The sequence below is a fragment of the Myotis davidii genome, unplaced genomic scaffold (assembly GCF_000327345.1).
Source record: "Myotis davidii unplaced genomic scaffold, ASM32734v1 scaffold1148, whole genome shotgun sequence".
Classification (NCBI taxonomy): domain Eukaryota; kingdom Metazoa; phylum Chordata; class Mammalia; order Chiroptera; family Vespertilionidae; genus Myotis; species Myotis davidii.
This window is the reverse complement of record NW_006298725.1, coordinates 92945-115150: the sequence shown is the minus strand read 5'-3', so window position 1 is coordinate 115150 and position 22206 is coordinate 92945. Positions and strand designations below refer to the sequence as shown.

Sequence of the window (22206 nt, the reverse complement as noted above, 5' to 3'; positions counted from 1 at the left end):
AAGATAACAATGAGGGGCTGTGGTCTCATGCTCTGGTGTGGTGGGTACAGGGGTAGGGTGTGATGAGGAAAAAGAAAATTATTCTGACATTCCAAAGGTGTGTTATCTTAGATGCAAAAAGACAATAAACAGGGTCGGTTAAGGTCAAGATTGACCATTGTCAAGGAAGAACCAGTCTAGGACAAAACTACATACCACGGCTTGTTTTTAGTTAGAAATTTTAATTTCAGACCATCCTATGTGGTACTTTCAGTCTCTGAGTTTATAAGACCCACCATGCAACAGGCCTCTCTTGAGCTTGTCTGGTCTAGTATGTGCCCCTTTTTCATCCACACAAATTTACCTTTTTCATAATTGTAATCATGTTTAAAATTAATGTTAATTTATTTGATCAGTAAGCTGGTATAAATTTAGGGAAAACACACCCAAGTAAATAAAATTCATGCTTGAATTATACTTAAAACTAACAAAACAGAGAAAAGAGTTAGTTGCCAAAATTGTTTTCTTGGATTCTTGAGTTCTGGATCAGTTTCTCCAAGATGTTTTATTAAAGTTTAGCACATTAAAAGTATTAGAAGTTAAATTTTCTCATTTTCTGGTAATTTAAGAACATTTAATTTATATATGTGTTTATTCTCTCTGTGAGCCACAGAACAGTGCTCCTTTAATATCTTCCAGACATAGGAAAAGATTTCACATTTGGAATAACTTAATCAATAAAAAAATTTAAAAAAAAGATTTCAGAGACACAAGATGTAAAGGTCTTTCTGAATTACAGAGTATTTTGGAATATTTTTGTCTTATATTTCAATAGTTTATTGCTCTTATTGGGCAGAATATATGATTATGTTTATATTTTATTATTCAACCCTTATCTACATTTACTGTTATGAAACTGTAGTTTTACTGTATCATTAATTTGTGAAATTTAGAACCAAGAGAGGGATAGCAGCATATCACTCCTCAGAAAGACAATTACTCAAGCTACAAGACTTAAAGGTAAAAAGATTTTTTTCAGCCTAAGATCTACATCTAATTCAACTCCAATCCTATTTCTCTTTAAAACAATTTCTTCTTTAGCCTCCCTTTGGTATATAACCAGCCAGGGAAAAGTATAAATATGACCTAAAGTGAGATTTTAAGTTGGAAACAAAAAACATTAGAACCGGATAGAGCGGGCAATGATCTTAATAACAGTGGTAGGAGAAAGGAGTCTTGAGAAATCACCTCTCCTGTACTTGACTGCCTAATTGTAATGTATCTGTGGTACATATTCATGCTAATATATAATTTCACATTTCATCATAATTTAAATTTACCATAAATTTCACATTTTAAATGGTTCAATGCATTACAGATGTAAACTTCAGGCCTTAATGCCTCTACTTTATGCGCAATGCTTGCTAATGGAGGTTAATTTTCTTGCTGCAGCTTCCAAAACAACGCCAGCCATAGAATTCTGGCTTCTGAAGAGCCAAAAGTTAGAAGAGCCCATTCTACTGAGTGATTTTAGAAAGGCGCTTTTTTATTTCATGCTCTCTCAACAGACTCAAAGTAAAACCATAGCTCATATGTTCATGTCTTAGCAAAACATGATAGAAAATAATTTCAAACTTCTGTATCATTAAGATTTGTGGTACCCAAGCAATGAATCAAACACAATTCTTAAGATAGGGTGCAAGGTTTCATTATTATTTGTTAACTGACACTTTTGAGAAAAATAAACTTAAATCTGTTAATTCTCCACCCCCTTAATGTGAGTGTCCCAGGAGCTTACTTGTAAATGACTTCTGACAGTGGCTGACATGTCACTTAACTAGCCTTTGGCCCCACCCCCCATAGGGCCACACAAACCCAGTTCCCGCCGCACTTTGTCTGCCTTGGCCAACTTCCGCCTCCCTCACTGAACGCGCAGTTCACGTGACCTCATTACGTCACATCCGATCGCTGGGATTCTGGGCTGGGAATCCTCGCGATGAAGTGCGTGTTTGTTACAGTGGGGACCACCAGCTTTGACGACCTCATAGCCTGTGTATTGGCGCCCGACTGTCTGCAAGTGAGTGGGGTTGCGGGAGGGCGGCAAGCGGGCGCGCCTCGCTGAGCTCGCCACTTGCCGCCGCCTCCACCCTCGGTAACGTAGCGCGACAGCCGCGCTAGGAAGAATCCTCCTAAGCGGGACACCAGGTCCCACTGTCCCTTTGCTGACTCCTTCCCGGGTCACAGAGTCCTCCGCCTCAGTCAGCTTCCCTCCTGCTTCCCGGGACATTCCTCCCTGTCTTTCCTCAGGCTCCTCCTTTCCTTGTTTTTTCTCCTCTGAATCTCCGCCTCCGCCTCTCTGGTCCTCGGTCTGGCCCCTCCTTCCTGCGGCTCCGCCTGTAGGGTTTAGGTCCGCCTCGCTGCCCTCTCCAGCGGGCTGTGGGCGGTGCAGCCGCGTTGGGCCCCTGGGCACGCTCAGCCAGATTGGATTCGGACCCGAATCGACCTGGCTGACTCTGTTCAGCCGTTCTGCTCGCCGCCCCTGCCCTGGCTCCGCCGCGCTTGGGCAGCCCCGCGGCCGGTCGGTGGTCTGAGGTGGCGCGGTGTCGCTGTTTGCACAGTCGGACCTGGGAGCTCTTAGTTGTCTCCGGAGGGCCGAGTTTTCGGCGCCTTTTTCAAAAATCTTTGCCTGGTCTCAGATTTCTTGCGGGGCCACTTCTTTCAGGACTCCGTGAGCTGGGTCGCGTAGATCCGTTAGGGCTAGTGAGGTGCCTTGTCAGGGCCCTGGACGAGGAGGAAATGGGTCATTTTGGAAAACGAACAGAAATCGTCTCCATTTAGACTATTTGGCAGCCCGTCCTCAGATCTGAACACCGACTTTAGAGTTTTCTGTTACTACTATTTTTATAGTAACCTGTGTAAAAGGCCTGTTTTTTTGTTTTTGTTTTTTTCGGTTTTGCCTCTTTTCAGATCATCAAGACCCTTGGTTACAACCGACTCGTTCTACAAATAGGCAGAGGAAAGTTTGTACCTGAACCATTCAGTACTGAGTCATTTACTCTGGATGTTTATAGGTACAAGGATTCACTGAAAGAAGACCTTGAGGAAGCAGATCTTGTTATAAGTCACGCAGGTAAAGTGCCTTAGAATCCTAACGGGGTTTGGTTTTTTAAGAACAGAAACTTGAACCTTTTGGAGATAAAATGATTAGAGTAACTGTAGCCCTTTTGAATAAAAGACTTATTTGAACGTAACAATCAAGAAAATTGGACAGAATTTGTTATTTCTGGGTGATAAAAGGATGGGATATTAATTATCATAGCCCAACTTTACAGTAAGAAACTTTAAACACGGGCAAAATAATTGACCAAATGACGTGTTGTCATTTGAGGTATTTGGACTTAGATCTGCAGTAGTGTTAAGCCATCTAATTGGTTGGATTAGTCATGGAGAAATTGACTTTGAAAGATGTTTTACATTTTTATTAAATGTGAATGTGAAATACATTAAGTAAAAATATTCTATAACAAGTACATATTATGTATCATTGCCTGCTCTTCAGCGAAACATCCTGATCTAGTTACACTGCCTAAACCTTCAGAAGAACTGTTTTGGGAGAGCATTGCAATTATGACTGCTGGATAACTGAGGGAGGAAGAAGTTTTGTGGTTCTTAAAAAGTCTTCTTTGGAGAGAGAAAAGTCTTTAGAAGTAGACAGCACTAACAAATTGGTGATTAGAAATGGATAATAGCAACAGCTTTTGGTATTGTTATACTTATTATGTGTGTCTAACTGGTTGAATCCTCCCAATCCTATGAACTAAATACTATTAGTATCTCTATTTTACAGATAAAGAAACAGAGACACAGAGGTTGTGACTTTACCAGTTAGTAAGTGGTAGACAGATAACAATCTGATGCTGGAGTCTGTGTTTTTATTACTACCCTAGCATTATTTACCCATAAAGGATTTGTCTATTCATTTATCAATCTCCTCCCTGCCATAGAAAATACCAAATGATTTTAGATTTTAAAGTTGAGTTGACCCAAGTATTGTATATATGCACGTTTGTGGAGATTTACCCTTGACTGTTTTCTGGAATCAAACCTCACAGGCAAACTCATAAGGAGTGGTCAGAGTTTTTCTTTATTGGTGCCTATCACTATTGAGGGCTTGCTTTTTCTACTTTTTTAATAGATGTGCAGAACACTTCAGGTACAGTATGTTGAACCTGAATTTTATTTGGATTCGAAACTCATGCCCAGGGCATCCACCTAGAGGGCAAATGGCAAAGCACTTAATTTAGTGGCAGTGTTAAAAAAAAGTGTATTTTTCAAATTAGGTTTATAACATTAAAGAGCAACTGATAACTATACTTTTGGTATTTTGAATGTATAATTAAAAGTCCTGGTTTGTAGTTCTGCCAACTAAGTTTTTCATCTTTTCAGTTTTAGCACAAAACTTGGTAGAACACTTTAACTTTTTAAAATATTTTATTAAATTTAAATAATTGGGGTGAAAGTGGTTAATAGGATCATATAGGTTTCAAGTGTACAATTCTATGGTACATGATCTGTATATTGTATTGTGGACCCACCAACCAAAGTCAAATCTTCTGTCACATAAATTTCACCTGCATTACCCTTTACTTCCACCATCCCCTTCCCTCTGGTAACCACCATATTGTTGTCTGTGTCATAAGTTTCAGTTTTATATCCCACATATGAGTGAAATCATATGGTTCTTAGCTTTTTCTGACTAACTTATTTTGCTTAGCATAATATTCTCAAGATTCATCTGTGTTGTCATCAATGGCAGTGTTGTCTTTTTTCTTATGGGGGAATAGTATTCCATGATACATATCTATCACATTTCCTTTATTTAATCCTCTATCGAAGGACACTTTGGTTGTCTTCATGTCTTGGCCACCTTGAATAATGCTGCAGTGCACATAGGGGTGCTTATATCTTTGCAAATAAATGTTTTCAAGTTTTTGGGGTAAACATCCAGAAGAGGGATTGCTGGGTATATGGTAATTAAATTCCTAAGTTTTTGAGGAATCTCCATACTGTTTTCCATAGTGGCTCTACTAGTTTACATTCCCTCCAGCAGTGAATGAGGGTTCCTTTTTCTTCATAATCTCTCTAACACTTTTTATTACCTATGGTGTTGATAATGGCCACTCTAGTAGGTGTGAGGTGGTATCTCATTGTAGTTTTGATTTGCATTTCCTTACTAGCTAGTGAGGTGAGCATCTTTTTGTATATCTGTTGGCTTAACTTTTTTTAAAACCTGTATTAACAAATTTGATGTATGTTTGTAGGTGCAGGAAGCTGTTTGGAGACTCTGGAAAAAAGAAAGCCTCTTGTAGTGGTTATAAATGAAAAATTGATGAACAATCATCAGCTGGAATTGGCAAAACAGCTACACAAAGACGGGCATCTCTTTTACTGTACCTGCAGGTATACTAGAGACTTATTATTTGACTTCTTGCTTTAATTCCTCCCTATTTTTACCCAGCTACCTACCCCATCTGTCTCTTCATCCTCTTACTTTCTCCCACTTATCAAACATTCTTTGATTTTTCTCACCTGTCAAACCCTCTCATTTGTTTGTCTTCCACTCCAACTATGATCTGTACCTGCATCATTGCATGTAAATATCTGAGTGTGTGTGTGTGCATGTAATTTATGTTCATCTGGGTGCTCAAATCTCTGAGAATATAATTTTTGAGTTCATTATTTAGATTTTCATTATTCAAAGAAGGCATTTGCTTATTTTTTAACATTTTTAATATATTATTGATTTCAGAGAGGAAGTGAGAGGGAGAGAGAGATAGAAACATCAGTGATGAGAGAGAATCATTGATCAGCTGCCTCCTGCACACCCCGCACTGGGGATCCAGCCCACAGCCCGAGCATATGCCCTGACCAGGAATCGAACTATGCTCTCCTGGTTCATAGGTTGATGCTCAACCACTGAGACACTGACTGGGCCATTTGCTTATTTTTAATTCAGGTTTTGCGTTTAGTAAATCCACTGGAATCTCTTAAGTTTGCTCATTCATTAATCCAACTACACCTAATATATGGCAGGCATTGTTTTAGGGACTGTGGATACAGTGGTAAACATGAGATAAAGTCCCATGGTACTAATGTTCTAATGGTGGGAGATAGTAAACAGTTCATAAATAAGCAATCAATATAATTTTACATAGTGAAATGTGCTATGAAGAAAGTAAGTCAGGGTGGAGTGATAGGTTGGGTGAAGACTAATTATCTAATTTTATCTAAAATGGTTAGGGAAGTCATGATGGTATTTGACATTTAAGCTAATGAATGAAAAGGAAGAGCCAGTCTTGTGAAGCTCTACAGCAGTGGTTCCCAACGCGAGGCAAATGCCCCAGAGGGGGGCAGTTTGATTTTTAAGGGGGGCAATTAATGAGTTATTAGCAGTGAATTTTTTGCATTTCTTATGGTGGTAGGGGCCTCATATATAGTATATAAATATATATTGTGACATTTATGCATTTCAGGTCTCTATTATATGTTTTAAAACTGTTGTTTTTTTCATATCACTTCATATTATTTTTAACAATTTCTTCCTCAGTACTTCAACTGTCCTTTCATTCTTTCATTTTTCTCTTTCATGGATGCCATGTTCTTTGGAAGCTTGTTTAGACCAAGTGAATGGCCTTTTAGGCTTCCTCTGTGTGAATAGGAGTTCACTTTTTGAATAATAAGAATTATGTCACAGGGGGGGGCATCAGGATTTCAGAGATGCTTAGGTGGGGCATTGCCAAAAAAAAGGTTGGGAACCACTGCTCTAAAGGCAGAAGGAACAGCCATTGCAAAGGCCCTAAGCTAGGAATGAGCTTTGAGTTTGATATGTTTGAGGAACAGAGGGATGGTTAGTGTGGCAGTATAGTAAGCAAGGGAGAATGTAGAATAAGATGATAGTGGGCAGAGAAGCTCATGTAAGAGTTCTGATTTTATTCTACGTTTAGCGAGAAGTCATTGGAGTATTTTAAGCAGGGGAATTACATTATGGTAAGGAGTATTATTTTCTAGAAGTACCTTAGAATTCAACAGAAACTGATCAACATCACAGTAAAAGGAAGAAGAAAATTGCTGCTTTGTTTTCTATTAATTCTTCTTGAGACACTAGAAGCTTTGCCAAAGGGTCAGGTCAGTAATTTGCAATTGTTCGACTTGAAGAGCTATCCTAATTTGATGTTTTAAAAAGCAAAGACCTTATAGAAGTATTGCAAAGTACATACAGGGATGGGCAAAATAGGGTTATAGTTGTAATACAAATAATTAATATAATAATACAAGAATAAACTGCTTCACATACTCACAACTATAAGCCTACTTTTGCCCACCCTGTATTTTTATATTATAATAAGTTGAAGTTAATTTGAAAATAAAAAATAAACTTTAGAAGAAACATGTTACAGGGGTGGGAAAACTTTTTGACTCGAGGACCACAGTGGGTTCTTAAACTGGACCGGAGGGCCGGAACAAAAGCATGGATGGAGTGTTTGTGTGAACTAATATAAATTCAAAGTAAACATCATTACATAAAAGGGTATGGTCTTTTTTTTTTTTTTTAGTTTTATTCATTTCAAATGGGCCGTAGTTTGCCCACGGCTGTTTAGAACATAGTAAGTTTTTCTTTTAAGCTTTACTGCATCTGTCTCCTAGGCATTCAGTAAACACTTGTTCATTCATTAAATATTGTGCACCTACTATGTGCCTCACATTATTCTAGGTACTAAGGATACATCAGTAAACAAAACAAGGATTCGTCCTCATTAAGAGGAGACAGATTCATTGATTGTTCCAGGAGTATTTGTTGACATCATAATCCCTATAATGATGGAAGAGAGGGAATGTCAGGCTGCTTTGTAATATAGAAGCCATTCTTAAAGGTATTGTAAGTCAGGGAGAATCTATATAATCAAAATTATGTGGACCTCAGATAATGGGCATATCTGTCATTAGGTAGTTGAGAGTAATAAACTCTAATCTTACTGTTTATGAAAGTCAATTTTTTCAGACACTTTTGATGAGTATTTCCATTTAAAATATTAAATCAGCTTTGAATTTCTGTCAGTACATTTATAAAAGGAAAACATTGAATTCCATAAAGGATGTCCTGTCCCGACTCTTTATTCAGGCTGAAAAGGAAGCTGTACAAATCTCTAAAAATTTATTAAAGGTTTAAAAGTCATTTTTTTCTTATATTAATTTCAAGAAAATCATACACATGAATGCCATAAGAATCAGCAATTAGTTGTGCTTTCATCTTAGGTATATTATTTATTTGCCCCAAATTTAGGCTAGGTGGTTGTATATTCTAATTTAAGTGGCTGGTTTAATTAAATTCCTGAAGTATAGTTTTAAGTTGTGGTTTGGAATCTTATTTCCAACAAGCATGGCTATTGTACATTGCTTAATTTACACCAGATTTATTATAGTAAATTACTGTCAAAAAGTTATTCCACCAACTTCATGAATGGTCTAGTAGTTTCCCAAGCTTATTGTTCTTGTCTGGCAGCTGTTACTTTTAGTTTCATTTGTTCTGTTTTCATAAATTAATTTTGTTTCAGTTTGTATCTTCCCAGTCCTAAGAAGTGTTCCAAAGCCATGTGACCACATCCTTCCTGAAATAACATTTATGAAATATATCAGTTGACATAAGATACAGTATCTTTTGAATTGATGTTGATATATAGCTCTTTGTATTGCTTTAATCTTAGTATATATACCTATAATATTAAAATACATTAAAATTACATGTATAGATTGAGAAGCTTCACAATATTCTTGGAAGTTAGATTCATTCATCAAATGGGCAGCAGGTGAATGCTGAAATTTTCTCCCATATTACCTAATATTTTTCTTCTTTTGTTTTAGCACGCTTCCTGGGCTGTTACAGTCAATGGACTTATCAACACTGAAATGTTTTCCTCCTGGCCAGCCAGAAAAATTTTCTGCATTTTTGGATAAAGTTGTTGGATTACAAAAATAAACATTAAATTCTCAACACTTTAAAAACATCCCCCCCACCCAAATCCAATCAATGGGATATGGTTAAATCAAATTAAATGCATAAGGTATATTTGCAGAGTAATATAAATTAATAAACTTCCTACATCTGAAGAATGTTAGAAAATTTCATGGTGTGAATATTAGCATTTGAGTTCAAATAGTAATTGCAGTTTAGTAGATTTATTAGAATTCCCCTTAATCTTTATTTTTAAGTATTAGAAGTATGTAGTGAGCATTTACAGGTTTCATCCTAGAATCCCAAGTGGAATTGGAATCATGAAAAAAAATGAATAAAATTTGAAAACTCTGACAATAATATCAAATGTAGTTAGTTTGATTTTTCTTAGAGTAAGAAAATAAAACAGTAACAAACTTGTAAAAAAAATTCTGAGTCAACATCTTTAGATTTATAACTCAAGGAGTCAAATATTAGAGTGGAGTGGATGTGTTCACTTTTTTTCTCTAAAATACAGTGACAGTAGTCTTGACCAATGTCAGAACTTTACTGGTTTGAGAAGAGTAAACCAGAGGGACAAGCCAATAGGATTTGCTGTGTTATTCTTTTCTAAGAAACCTCTCTTACAGTGATATTATAACATTTACTGTAACATCATAATTTTACTTATAAAATTAGTTTTACAAATGAATAAATATTCTGATGTGTATAGGCTAAATATATGGTTTTACAATTCACATAACAGATATGCAGGGTGGGGCAAAAGTATGTTTACAGTTATGAGTATGGGAAAGTTTATTTTTACATTATTTATTGTATTTTTTCATACAAACAACTGTAAACCAACTTTTGCCTCACCCTATATTATGAAATTATGATGAGCATAAGTAGTCTTAAGACCTGTAAAATAAATTAGGTTATCCTTAAATATTCATGGTTTTCTGGCAGAAAGTTTAGACAAAGTTCATCTATGAAAATAGAGCATTCACTGTAATGACCTGCTTTCCATTACATTATCCCAAAATGTTGAATATTCTAAATATTTTACTTGGGATACATTATATTTCTGTAAATTTATTTTCCTGATTGTGTTTTACTTGGGCTAATATTAAATTCTTACCAACGGTAGAAGGTGGTGGCTGAGAAGTACTCTGGGTAGCAGGAGGAAGCCAAGTTGGACTAAAATTTTGCTGAGAATATTCTAAAAAGTGAGTAATCTGCACAGTTGAGAATTCACAGCACCATAATCAAAATTGTATTTTAATACTAAAGTTGTAGAAAAGGCCTTATTTAAACCCATAGAGAGAATTTGACTTTTTTGGGATCTTTTCTAATGTGTTTTTCTAATTTGAGAAAAACTGTGACTTTATGTTGATCACTCACCTTTAGTTATTTTATATCAAGGACTAATCATACAGAATCAGAAACAAATGAAAGGGTGTACTCAAACTGCAGACAACTGAAAAGCAATATGGAACCCCAAATCCTCTGCTTGCTTCTTTCTCACTAGAATACAAAATCCAGATTCCATTATTTTATTTAGCAAAGGCTTAACCAATGGTTTCAATTGTGTGTAGTGACATCTCTTGATTATACCTTTATGAAATGTGGGATTTAAAAATCAAAGGATATCTTGGAATCAATTTGATTTGACAGTAATCTTCAAGATCATCTAGTCCATTCCCTCATTTCTCAGATGAGGAAGAAGGCCAGAGGTTAGTACTTATCTGAAATAACAGCCTTTGGCAAAGCTGCCCCTAGAAGCAGCTCTTTACTCCCGAGCTCTTTTTCTATCATACCATAACATATATTGTAAGCTTTTTGTTTCTTTTTATTCATTTGCCTAGCATTTACTTTAGCTACTTTAATCCCTTCCAAGGAAACTTTTCTTCATTTCCAGGAGTTGTTTAATTAGTTTATTTTACTAGGAATTTCACACTTAATTGGGTTTTCCTTTGGTTTATGACAGGGGTGGGCAAACTTTTTGACTCCAGGGTCACAATGAGTTCTTAAACTGGACCGGAAGGCTGGAACAAAAGCATGGATGGAGTGTTTGTGTGAACTAATATAAATTCAAAGTAAACATTACATAAAAGGGTACGGTCTTTTTTTTTTTTTTTTTTAGTTTTATTCATTTCAAACAGGCCGGATCCGGCCTGTGGGCCATAGTTTGCCCATGGCTGGTTTATGATAACCTTCATTCAGACATAGAAACCTGTGATTACTGAGTTTTTGGAATGTAGCAAAATGCTATGGGGTAGAATTAATGCTAGATTGAATGAATGAAGACTTTAAAACAGAATTGTAGATTTTTGGAGTTCGAAGAGTATTACATGACAGGGCTTCAGGTTCTTTAGTAAGTGGAATGTAGTTTTTTGAGCAGTTTTCCGTTTGAGTTATTTAGATTTCCAGGAATAAGAAAGCAAAAGGGAAAGTTTAGTATTTTGAGAAATTCACATTGTGGATAGGTTCAGAAGTGGACAACAGAAAGTTGATGTTGGAATAGAAAAATTATGTGAGGAAGGGGATGACTGGGAAGTAAGGATTCTTAGATTACTGTATGCTTATAATTTGGGAGAAAAGAAAATAAGAGCAAGAAAGATTTGGTGGTAGGTAAGAGTATAATTGATGAACTTGAAGTGGGGTTCTGGAACATTTAAAAGTAGTCATCTAAAAGTACTGTCAGTTGTCTGATTTTAGATACCTTAGAGCAGTGGTCGGTAAATTGTGGCTCGTGAGCCACATGCGGCTCTTTGGCCCCTTGAATGCGGCTCTTTCACAAAATACCGACTTCTGCGCACGGGCCACGAAGTTTCAATCGCACTCTATGTGCGCGCCCACACATGGTATTTTGTGGAAGAGCCACACTCAAGGGGCCAAAGAGCCACATGTGGCTTGCGAGCCGCAGTTTGCTGACCACTGCCTTAGAGCACTACTTTGTGTACTTGTAAAGGCAGGTAATCTAGGCACAAAGGGCAATATATAAAGTTTGTATTGCTTATTTGATAGTTTGAGAAAGTTTTCTAAGACTAAAAATCAGAAATAACTAGTGGTAATGTAAATATTTCCTTGGCTCTTTATTATGGTATAAGCACTTAATCCCTCTGATTTGTTCAAAATAAAAGTTTCAGAGATGACCAAAAATCTTCATACAGTCTGAGAAATGAGATATATGGGAAGATTATTTGAATTGGTTTTTGGGAAAGATTTGGGAATTGGTGGTCCTGATAGCTATGGGCTAATAAATTTTCTGCTCTACAATTAGTATACATTTTTATGGGGGAGTAGAGAATGATAATAAGTTAATACCTGTTGCATGCGTAGTATGTGTCAGGTACTATTTAAAGCACTTTGTAGTGTGAATTTGCTTAATCTCTATGAAATAGGTACTGTTACTGTCCCATTTTGCAAATGAGGAAACTGAGCATAATGTGAAAAAGGACTTTTATGCTACTTCATTATCCAAACGATGATAAGGGAATTGTAATTGGAACACTGAATTCCAGTGTATTTCCATCATTTATGGGAACAAGAGTACAAAGTATTTGAAATCGGGAATATTCCAAGAAATTTAAATTGTGTGATAGCTACAGGTATATAACCTATTTCAGTTTTTGCATTGCTATTGAAAAACATACTGATTTCTACTCATCAAATCTACCTGGGGAAAATCCCAATAGGTTTACTTGGTTGCAAGTTATTTGCTAACTCCTCTTTCTCTTTAAATCATTGTGTTTTAGATTCTATTTTTGGACCTCTTCTATTCATTTGCTCCGGCACGATCGAGCCCCAATTGAGCCTGCAACCGAGGTACATGCCCTTGACCAGCATTGAACCTGGGACCCTTCAGTCCACAGGCTGATGCTCTATTCACTGGGCCAAACCAGATAATGCTGGTCCTCTTTATATATTTTTCTTGGTATTGTCATTACACCTAGAGCTTCTGTTGACTCCCCTATCAATGTCCCCAACTCTGATTTGAGCTCCTGAATGCTATTTTCCAGTTGTCTAGTTGTCATGTCTGTCAATTCTCTAAGTACCTTAAATGTGCCCCAAACTAAAATCATATTTCTCCTATTATTTTTCTGAAATCCTTATATCTAATGGTGTTGCTATTTAGTCAGTCCTCCAGGCTTTAACTCATCTCCAACCTTATTTATATGATTGACCACCAGTTACTCTCAGCTTTACTTCCTAAATATGTCAATCCCATTTAGTCAATTAGTCTTTTAACATAGATGCATAAGAGTCTACTTTTGTTATCAGATGACACAATTCTTGCTATAGAGAAACTCTTACAGTTCAGTTGAGGAGGAGCTCAGTCTTTGAGTTCTTTGCCTGAAACACAGTAGACTTTCCATAAATGATAAATGTGCCTCTTTAACTTAGTACTGTTTTCTCATCTTTTTTAGGATTAGGTATTGTTTCCCAGAAACACCGTCATCTTGCACACATTCATTTCATATTGTCTTCTGAATACAAAATATCTAGTTTGTCTCATTGAGAAAGATGTGGCCATCATGTTGTTTGGTGGAATTTGTAGGATCAAGCTTTTATAGGAATGGTATCTAAAATAGCAGTGCTGAACTTAACGTAATATCCTAGTGGTATTTAAGGGTCTTTAAAATAATGGGATCTATTGGGAATTTGCAGTAAAATATAATGATGCTAAAAATTAGAGATTTAGTAAAAACAGTAGTTATAATGAAAGATTACATGGAGAAAGGTCTAGGATAATCACCAAACACAGTTTAATTCCTTGTTAAATGGTTAATTCTTACATGAACATTCTAGCACAATCTTAATATTATACTTTTAATTCTATAATCTTTGTAGGTGGCTAGACCAAAGGTGGGCAAATCAATCTAGCTAGCTTCAAAAAGGAATGTAGCAATATGCTTCTTGACTTTTATATTCTTGAAAAATATTTTGAGGCGCTTTTATACCATTACATATTTCTCTTGGCATTTCACTTCTAAATCTTTACTGTCTTTATGAATGTTTACATTCTTGCTACAGTTATTTATGTTGATTTGTACTCTATCATTATTTTATTTTGATAGCTACAGTCCTGCTCTCTAAGATTCTTTGGGTCATGGAACCCTTCAAAATATTTAAAACTTAATTTTCTCTCTACTCATACATACATACACACATTTTCCTGTGAATTTCGGGGAGTTTACAGATACTTTGAGGCCCCAGGTTAAAAATCCCTAGACTGAGGCTCTTGGTAATGTTTCTTCAGTTTTGCATATCTGAACAAGGATCACTGCTCTGAGAAATTCTTTTTCTTGTCTTTGTCCCCTTCCTAAAACTTGAGGAGGTTGAATAGGGTCCCTGAGGCCTAATTTTGTTTTAGAACCATTATGTTCCCTTCCTTCATAAATTCTACTTCGCTAATTCTGTTTAAATGTCTACCATGAAAAGAACTGACAGGTTCTAGTTTCAAGGTGCTGTTAAAAATGTTGCTTTAAAAGTTTTCCATTATGTTTTTAAAGAATGAAAGACCTTAAAAAGTGGTTCTATAGAGTTGAGGAGCTATTTCCAATTGGCCTCCAGTTATTTGGTGCTAAAAATAATTGAAATAAATGATTTAGTATTAAGTTTTCTTAATATTAATTGCCTTTTTAGCAGTTTCTGTCAACAGTTGTTTTATATACATGTATCATCTTTGTCTTTTCTACTTTTAGATATAATTGACATGTAGTATTGTATAAGTTTAAGTTGTACAACATAATTGTTTGATATGTGTATATACTGCAAAATGATTACCACAATAAGTTCAATTAACATCCATCACCACACAGCTACAAATATTTTTATCTAAAAATCTAAGTCTGTACATTTCATTTAGTAAGATAAGACTTACTATTCATTTCTGTATGGGTTAATCAACACTACAATTTGCTAGGATAATAGATTAATCCCCCTAAAAGCTATATTTTTATGGTTAATCTTGATCACAAATTTGACCAACTGAAGGGAGGGAAAATCTTTTATTCACCATTGAATCACAGAATCACAGTTCCTTAAACCTTAAAGAGAGCTTAGAGATCATGCACCCACAGAGATTAAAGTGGCATAACCAAATTCATAATGTTTTCATGGTACCATATTGCCTCTCAGACTCTAAAATAACTGAAGTATCATTTTACATATACATTTACAATTACATATGTTGCAGATAATATATGCTTAGAAAATTCAGACATATACCTTATTTAATTGGTTGAAATTGGAGTGTTATTTTAGAATTAAAATATTAGAATTATCTTATATAAGAATTATCTATACATATAATTCTAATGTAGGATTAGGAATATATTAGAATATAATTATCTTAGAATTATTAACATTATATTCATATGTTGTACTACAATGAATTTCTCCATTTGATCAGTGAAAGATGAAATAGAATTTTAGCAATTAAAATAACCACATTTTCAAGTTAATCACAATATAAAAAGTAGTAATTATAAAGTTAAAGCACATCAGTTTTCTGACACATCAAATAAATACTTATTTTAAGTTATTTTTGTTTTTTTAATTTGTTTTATTTTAATCGGTATGTACAGTGCCAAAAAAGTCTTTTAAGGCAATCATTTTTCTTCCTACTATTTTCCAGTGTTGAAGGAAGGAAATCCATCAGGGTTTGAAAACATTTTTCTGGGGAGTATATTTGAACTTTGATTTGATTTCCAGGAGAATTTAGGTAAAACTGTCCACTCTCTCCCTTCCTCTCTCCCTCCCTCCTTCCTTTCTTCCTCCCTCCCCCCTCCCTTCTTGTTCATCAGTCCTCTCTCTCTCTCTCTCTCTCCCCCCTCCTTCCCCTCTCCCCCTCCCCTCTTTCCTCCCTCCCACCTCTCTCTCCTTTTACCAAACAATAATTTCTTACTGAACTGTTTTATTTGGCAGCTGACATTCATCAGTGCTTAAATAAGCACTTACTACTCACTTGATATGCAGTGTCTTAGCTCGTTATCCTACCAACTTTAGGTATAGTCACAGAAAAATTTCTAGAGCAAATTTCTCAAACTTTGAAATAATTTAAAAGTAATAGCTATAGTGCATACAACACAATTAATAACTGAAATGGGTTAAGTTAACCTGCTTAACTTTGACCTGGCCTTTCACAAACCTTGTTTTTGCAACTCAAAGATAGGATTATAGTATGCAGTGTTCCTAAACTTTTGGCCGTGAAACTCTCTTAACAACACTTAGTAATAACTTGTGGAACACATTGTTCTAAAGCACTGCTATTCAAAGTGTGGTCCTGGACCAGCAGCATCAGCAACACTTGAGAACTTGATATTCTCAGGACCCAATCTAGCCCTGAGACAATCTCTGAGTGTGGGGCAATCTGTGGTTTATCAAGCCCCTTATTTGAGAACCACTGCTTTAGAGGTTTACAGGATTAGTGTAGTTAGCTGTTGAAGAATAGTCAAGGGAGTTCAGGTGCAATAGACATTTCAAAGGACAGTATTAAATAAATTCCTATTGTACTAATTTGGGGAACATAACCTGTACTTAACCACCTCTGAGCCTTTGTTCATATCTTTTCTTTGGTATACAATTCTTCTTTATAATAATCATGCAACAATATATAGTTGTAATCCTAGTACTGTTACTGAACGGATAGGAAAACTTGGACAAGTCATAATTATTTGAAACCTGGTTTTTTCATCGGTAAAATAAGAGATCCCTTGTAGCTGTAAAAATTCTACTTATTTTTCAGTTTATTCTGCTATTCTGTTTCTTGCTCACATACTGAATAAGTTTTAAATTTAATTTTTATTATTTCTTAAGCTAATACATGTAAATAGTATAAAATATTAAGGAGTTCTACAAGGTTTCTAAGAAACAGCAGTTTTATGTACCACTACTCTCCATCTCTGATCCTAATTCCTATATATGACTATCTATTGATGATGTTTACATTTTAAAAAACTCAAAAAGGTAGCTTTTTCAGTTCCTGTGAGATGTTTTCAGTGTTGACATTATTACAATTACTGAAGTATAATATTGATCGCATCCGAGCCATGGTAGTATATGTTCATTGATTACATTTCCTTTGCTATAAAACTTATACCCTTTTTGTATACGTTTTTTTCATTTGCTCAATTTTCTATAGAAACATCCTCAAATTCTCCAACAGAAGTGTATATCCTAGTATGTTTAAATACATTAGGTCATCTATAACTTATATTACTTATTTATAAACGTTTTTGAAATGTTTGCACTGGTGTTCTTCTTCCTTTTACCTGAACTGGTTGTTCTCTATTTAATCTTCCTAAATGTTTGTCCTCAGAGTTCCCCTTCATCCTTATAGTGGAAATTTCTTTGCTTCTCTCTTATATTGAATCTTCTGTTTCCAGGATACTGTGCCTTCCTACCTTATTCTGAGGTTTAAACTTTATTTTGGTTTCAAATATTTCTCCAGTAGCTTTCTGAGAAAGTAAATTATTTTAATATTTCATTTTTGAAAACTCCAACATCTGATTGATAGTGTAATATGTAATTCAAAGTTGGAAATACTTTCCCCTCAAATATTGAACTATATTGTTTTCTAGGTTCTAGTTCTATTGAGAAGTTTATTGCTATGCATATGTGTGATCTTTTGTATATGACCCCTTTTTTCTCTCTCTGAAAGATTTTAAAATCTTTTCTTTATCCCCAGACTTCAGAAATGTTATGTGCGTTGCTGATCATCATGTTTTGTTTTCATTGTTGTGGCTACTTTGTGGAACCTTTTAATCTAAATAAAAATAATCATGTCCTGCAGTGCTATAATTTTCATGATATCATCATCATCACCATCATCATTTCTTCCCCTCTACTTTTTTCATCACTTTTTGGGCTTTCTGTTCTTTAGGTGTTGGCTTTCCTGGATTGACCTTCTAATTTGCTTGCTTTTTCTCTCCAATCTTGTCTGTTCTGTGAGCTCCTCAACTCTAAATTCTATTCCTTCTACTGCTTTTTGTTTTATTCGTTTTAAAATTTAAATACAGCAAAATTAGCATTTTTTTCTTGTACAACTCTATACGTTTCAACAAATGCATACTCATGTAATCACTACCGCAATACTCCAGACACCCCCATACATCCTTTGTGCTATACCTTTGTTGTCAACCCTTCTCTGCAACCCCAACTACTGCAGCAACTGCTCTGTTTTCCCCTCCTATAGTTTTGCCTTTCCAGTATGACATATAAATACAGTCATACTGCATGTAGCCTTTAAGTCTGTCTTCTGTCACATAACATAGTGCATTTGAAATTCATACATGTTCTGTGTCTATCAATGCTTCATTTTTTTATTGCTGGGTAATATTCTATTATATGGATATGCCACAGTTTGTCCATTCACCAGTTGAAGGATGTTTGGATTGTTTCCAGTTTTGGGTGAATCATGATTATGAACAAAGCTGCTATACACATTTATGTACAGGTGTTTGTATGAACTTAAGTTTTCATTTCTCTTGGAGAGATACCAAAAAAAAAAGGGATTGTTGGGTCATAATAGTAGCTCTATGTTTAACTGTTTAACTTTATAAGAAACTACTAAACTATCTTTCCAGAGTGGCTTTACTATTTTATATTCCCACCAACAACATATGTGAGTTCCAGTTGCTCTGCATCCTTGTCAACACAGTATCATCAGCTAAAAAATTATTTTAGTTATTCTAAGATGTATGTAGTGGTATTTCATTAAAGATATACAGATGGCCAATAGGCACATGAAAAAGATGCTCAATATTATTTTCCATCAGGGAAATACAAACAAAACCACGATGAGTTACCACTTCACACCCACCAGTATTGCTGTAATCAAGAGATGGACAGTAAATATTGACAGGATATGGAGAAATGGGAACCCTTATACACTACTGATGAAAATGTAAAATGGTGCTGCTGCTGTGGGAAACGGTCTGACAGTTCCTCAAACAGTTAAACATCATTTACTGTATGATCCAGCAACTACATTTCTGGGTATTACCCAATAGAATAGAAACATGTCCAAACAAAAACCTGCATGTGAATCAGTGGGGGCAAGTAGGAGGCAGCCGATCCATGATTCTCTGTTGTCATTGCTGTTTCTATCTCTCTCTTCCTCTCCTTTCCTCTCTAAAAAAATAAAAAAATATTTTTTTAAAAAATCTTTGATATTAAATATTTTATATTAGTTTCAGGTGTACAGGATAGTGGTTGAACATCTTTTTATGTTATTAACCATATCTTCAGTGAAATGTATAGATAATCTTTTGCCCATTTTAAAATTGTATTGTTTTCTTACTGTTGACTTTTGAGAGTTCTTGATATATTTTGATTAAAAGTGTTGTCAGATAGGTGATGTACAAATATTTTCTCTTAGTCGGTTTGTATTATCATTCTTCTGTCATTTGCAGAGCAAAATATTTTAATTTTGATAGATTCCAATTAGTTTTTTTCTTAAATTACATCTAAGAACTCTGGCTAACTCAAGGCCTTGAAGATTTTCTTTTATGCTTTCTTCTGAAAGTTGAAGTTTTGTTCTACATTTAGGTCTTTGATCTATTTTGAGTTAATTGCTATAAAATGTGTGAGGTATAGGTTGAGGATAATTTTTTTCTTTTGCATATGGCTGTCAATTGTTGCAGCACCATTTGATGAAACTACTGTCTTTTCTCTATTGGACTGCTCTTGTACTCTTTGTCAAAATCAATGTATATTTGTGTGGGTCTTGTGTGCTTTCTCTGTGTTATTTTCCCTTTCCTCTTCTCTTTTTGTCTTCCTGTCTCTATTTCCTGTCTTTATTTCCTGTTCTTTCTATTTTTGATTCTCTCTGTCCTCTCAGTTTTCCCTTCCTTTATTCCTCAAAATTAAGTATACTAGTATAGATTAGTATTACTTGAAGTTATATATACACCTTACTTTTCATTTAAATAACAATAAATATGAAGTCTTTGTATTTTTTATTATAACCTTTAATTTTTTTTAGTGAATTTGTGGATTTAAAGAAAGATGGTGATTCCTCTTCCCAAATCATGTTTCAGAACTTTCACAAAAGGAATAATTTCCTCAATGTTATGGTTTCTTTAAAAAATAAATTAGTGAAGGTAATTTCAAATTGGCACATTAAAAAGGATGTCAAGATTTTATTTTCTTCTCTACCATGCTTTTATTTCATTCCTAAATTATAAAATTGATTATTGATGGTGTCTCTGTAGGCATTACTACTAGATCCACAGTTACAAGAAAAACAGTTTTCAAGGCAGCTGAATTTTGCAATTTCTTCAAAGTCTAATTTTGATCTATTTTTTTAAGCTTCAGAAAAGTAAGAAGGGTATTGGATTTTGTCATTTAAATAAAAACAAGACACTTGACCATGGACTCAAGTAATACAAGTGAGCAGTCCTTCTTTGGACCTTAAAAAGCACAGTCATATTTTACTTTGGTTTTCTCAGAATTTAGAGTAAATTTTCTGGGAAAATGCCCTAATAATACACTGAATCAGGCTTCTCAATGTCCAACACTTTCAGTGCTGTGCCCCAGGATTTTAAATGTACTTTTAAAAAGTTTGTGGCTAAATTATTCCTTTCATGCTACTTCAATTAAAATAATTTTCATTTTTTAAGAAACATTTTTGTATATTCTCTTTTAGTTAAAGCTATACAATAGTTTGCAGACATTAGTCAATAATTGTATCACTGTTTCTTAGCATAGCTAACGGAATTAGTTTCTGTGATCATATCATAGTTATTATTATCTAGGGCAGTGGCTCTCAACCTTCCTAATGCCGCAACCCTTTAATACAGTTCCTCATGTTGTGGTGACCCCCAGCCATAAAATTATTTTCGTTGCTACTTAATAACTGCAATTTTGCTGCTGTTATGAATCGTCATGTAAATATCTGATATGCAGGATGTATTTTCATTGTTACAAATTGAACATAATTAATGCATAGTGATTAATCACAAAAACAATATGTAATTATATATGTGTCTTCCGATGGTCTTAGGCGACCCCTGTGAAAGGGTCGTTCGACCCCCAAAGGGGTCGAGACCCACAGGTAGAGAACAGCTGATCTAGGAGAACTGAATGAGATTACTTAAATTCCATTACCTGAAATATCCAGATAACTGCTTTGGCACTTTACTTTGCTTGAATTGTGACCTCTGCACCTATATATTAAGGGTGCCATACTTAAAAATATATATTTTTTTGGAGGGGGCACCCGGATATGAACCTAAAAAGATATTCTTAATAAAAAATCTTACTATTTAATTAGGTTCAGATTTTTCCCCTCTCATCTCCATGTAACTATAGGAGCAGGGAACTTGGGCAGAGGTTTTACAGCAATGTAATGTGGGCCAGGCTGCATCGTATACACCTGGGTGTTATTGCAGTTCCTTTGCAGCCTCGTGCAGCAGTTGCCCTGAGTTAAGCTGCAAACTCGGCTTCCCTTTGGTCCCAAAACTCAGCTGCTTGTGCATACTTCTCTCAACCTTGGGCTGATGGGTTAATTCCACTCTTCCCCAGCAAAGTAGCTCTGCAAGTACCCTTCTCCCATGTCTTTCTCAAGTCTAGTTCTCTATTCCTAGGAGCATTGGTTCTTCCTCTTCTTTTCACAGGATCTCGACTAGTCCTGGGCAAGCCAGCTCTTTGCTTCTGCTCCTGAGAAGTGCCAAGATTCTGCAACGCTGACTCCAACTGCCTTCTCATGCCTAGATTTTGGGCTGCTTTCCGGATACCTGCATAAGCAAGTCCTTGTCACTACTACCCATTCCTACCTGCACCTTGCTTTTTCTTCTGACTACACTTGTGTTCCTTTCTTCCATTCCCCATCTCCACCCTCCGTGCACAATGCAGAAAGGATGGAAAAAGTACTGCGGCCAGAAGTCTCCGAGTGAGGCAACAATGGATGAATATTTAGGCAGCTTAGGGCTGTTTCGAAAGCTGACTGCCAAGGATGCCTCTTGCCTCTTTCGGGCTATTTCGGAGCAGGTAAAAGGAAAGCAAATATATCTTCTCTATACTTAGATTTCAGAGTTTGTGATGTGGCATGGTACTGTAGCTAGAAGACCTGTAGCCCACAAAAACAAAAATCCCCTTTTTTCTTTCCTAGTAAAAATATCCAGGTCTGTCTGCTGCTTATTAGCTTGGTGGATACTTTTGCTGATTAGTCCAAATATATTGCTGTGCCTTTGCTGTCTTTTCTGTTTTCTAAATACTACTTTGGA

At 35.5% G+C, this 22206-nt stretch overlaps 1 protein-coding gene across 1 annotated transcript in view; it reads left to right on the top strand.

Moving 5' to 3' along the window:
* The first annotated feature begins 1920 nt into the window (after positions 1 to 1920).
* The window catches only part of ALG13 (ALG13, UDP-N-acetylglucosaminyltransferase subunit), a 75052-nt gene continuing 54766 nt past the window's right edge, over positions 1921 to 22206 (top strand). Inside the window, 6 exon segments of the mRNA XM_006774484.2 lie at positions 1921 to 2056; positions 2947 to 3109; positions 5301 to 5439; positions 21598 to 21626; positions 21629 to 21750; positions 21752 to 21970. Of these exon segments, the coding sequence (XP_006774547.2) occupies positions 1976 to 2056; positions 2947 to 3109; positions 5301 to 5439; positions 21598 to 21626; positions 21629 to 21750; positions 21752 to 21970 (753 nt within the window). The 5' untranslated portion in view covers positions 1921 to 1975.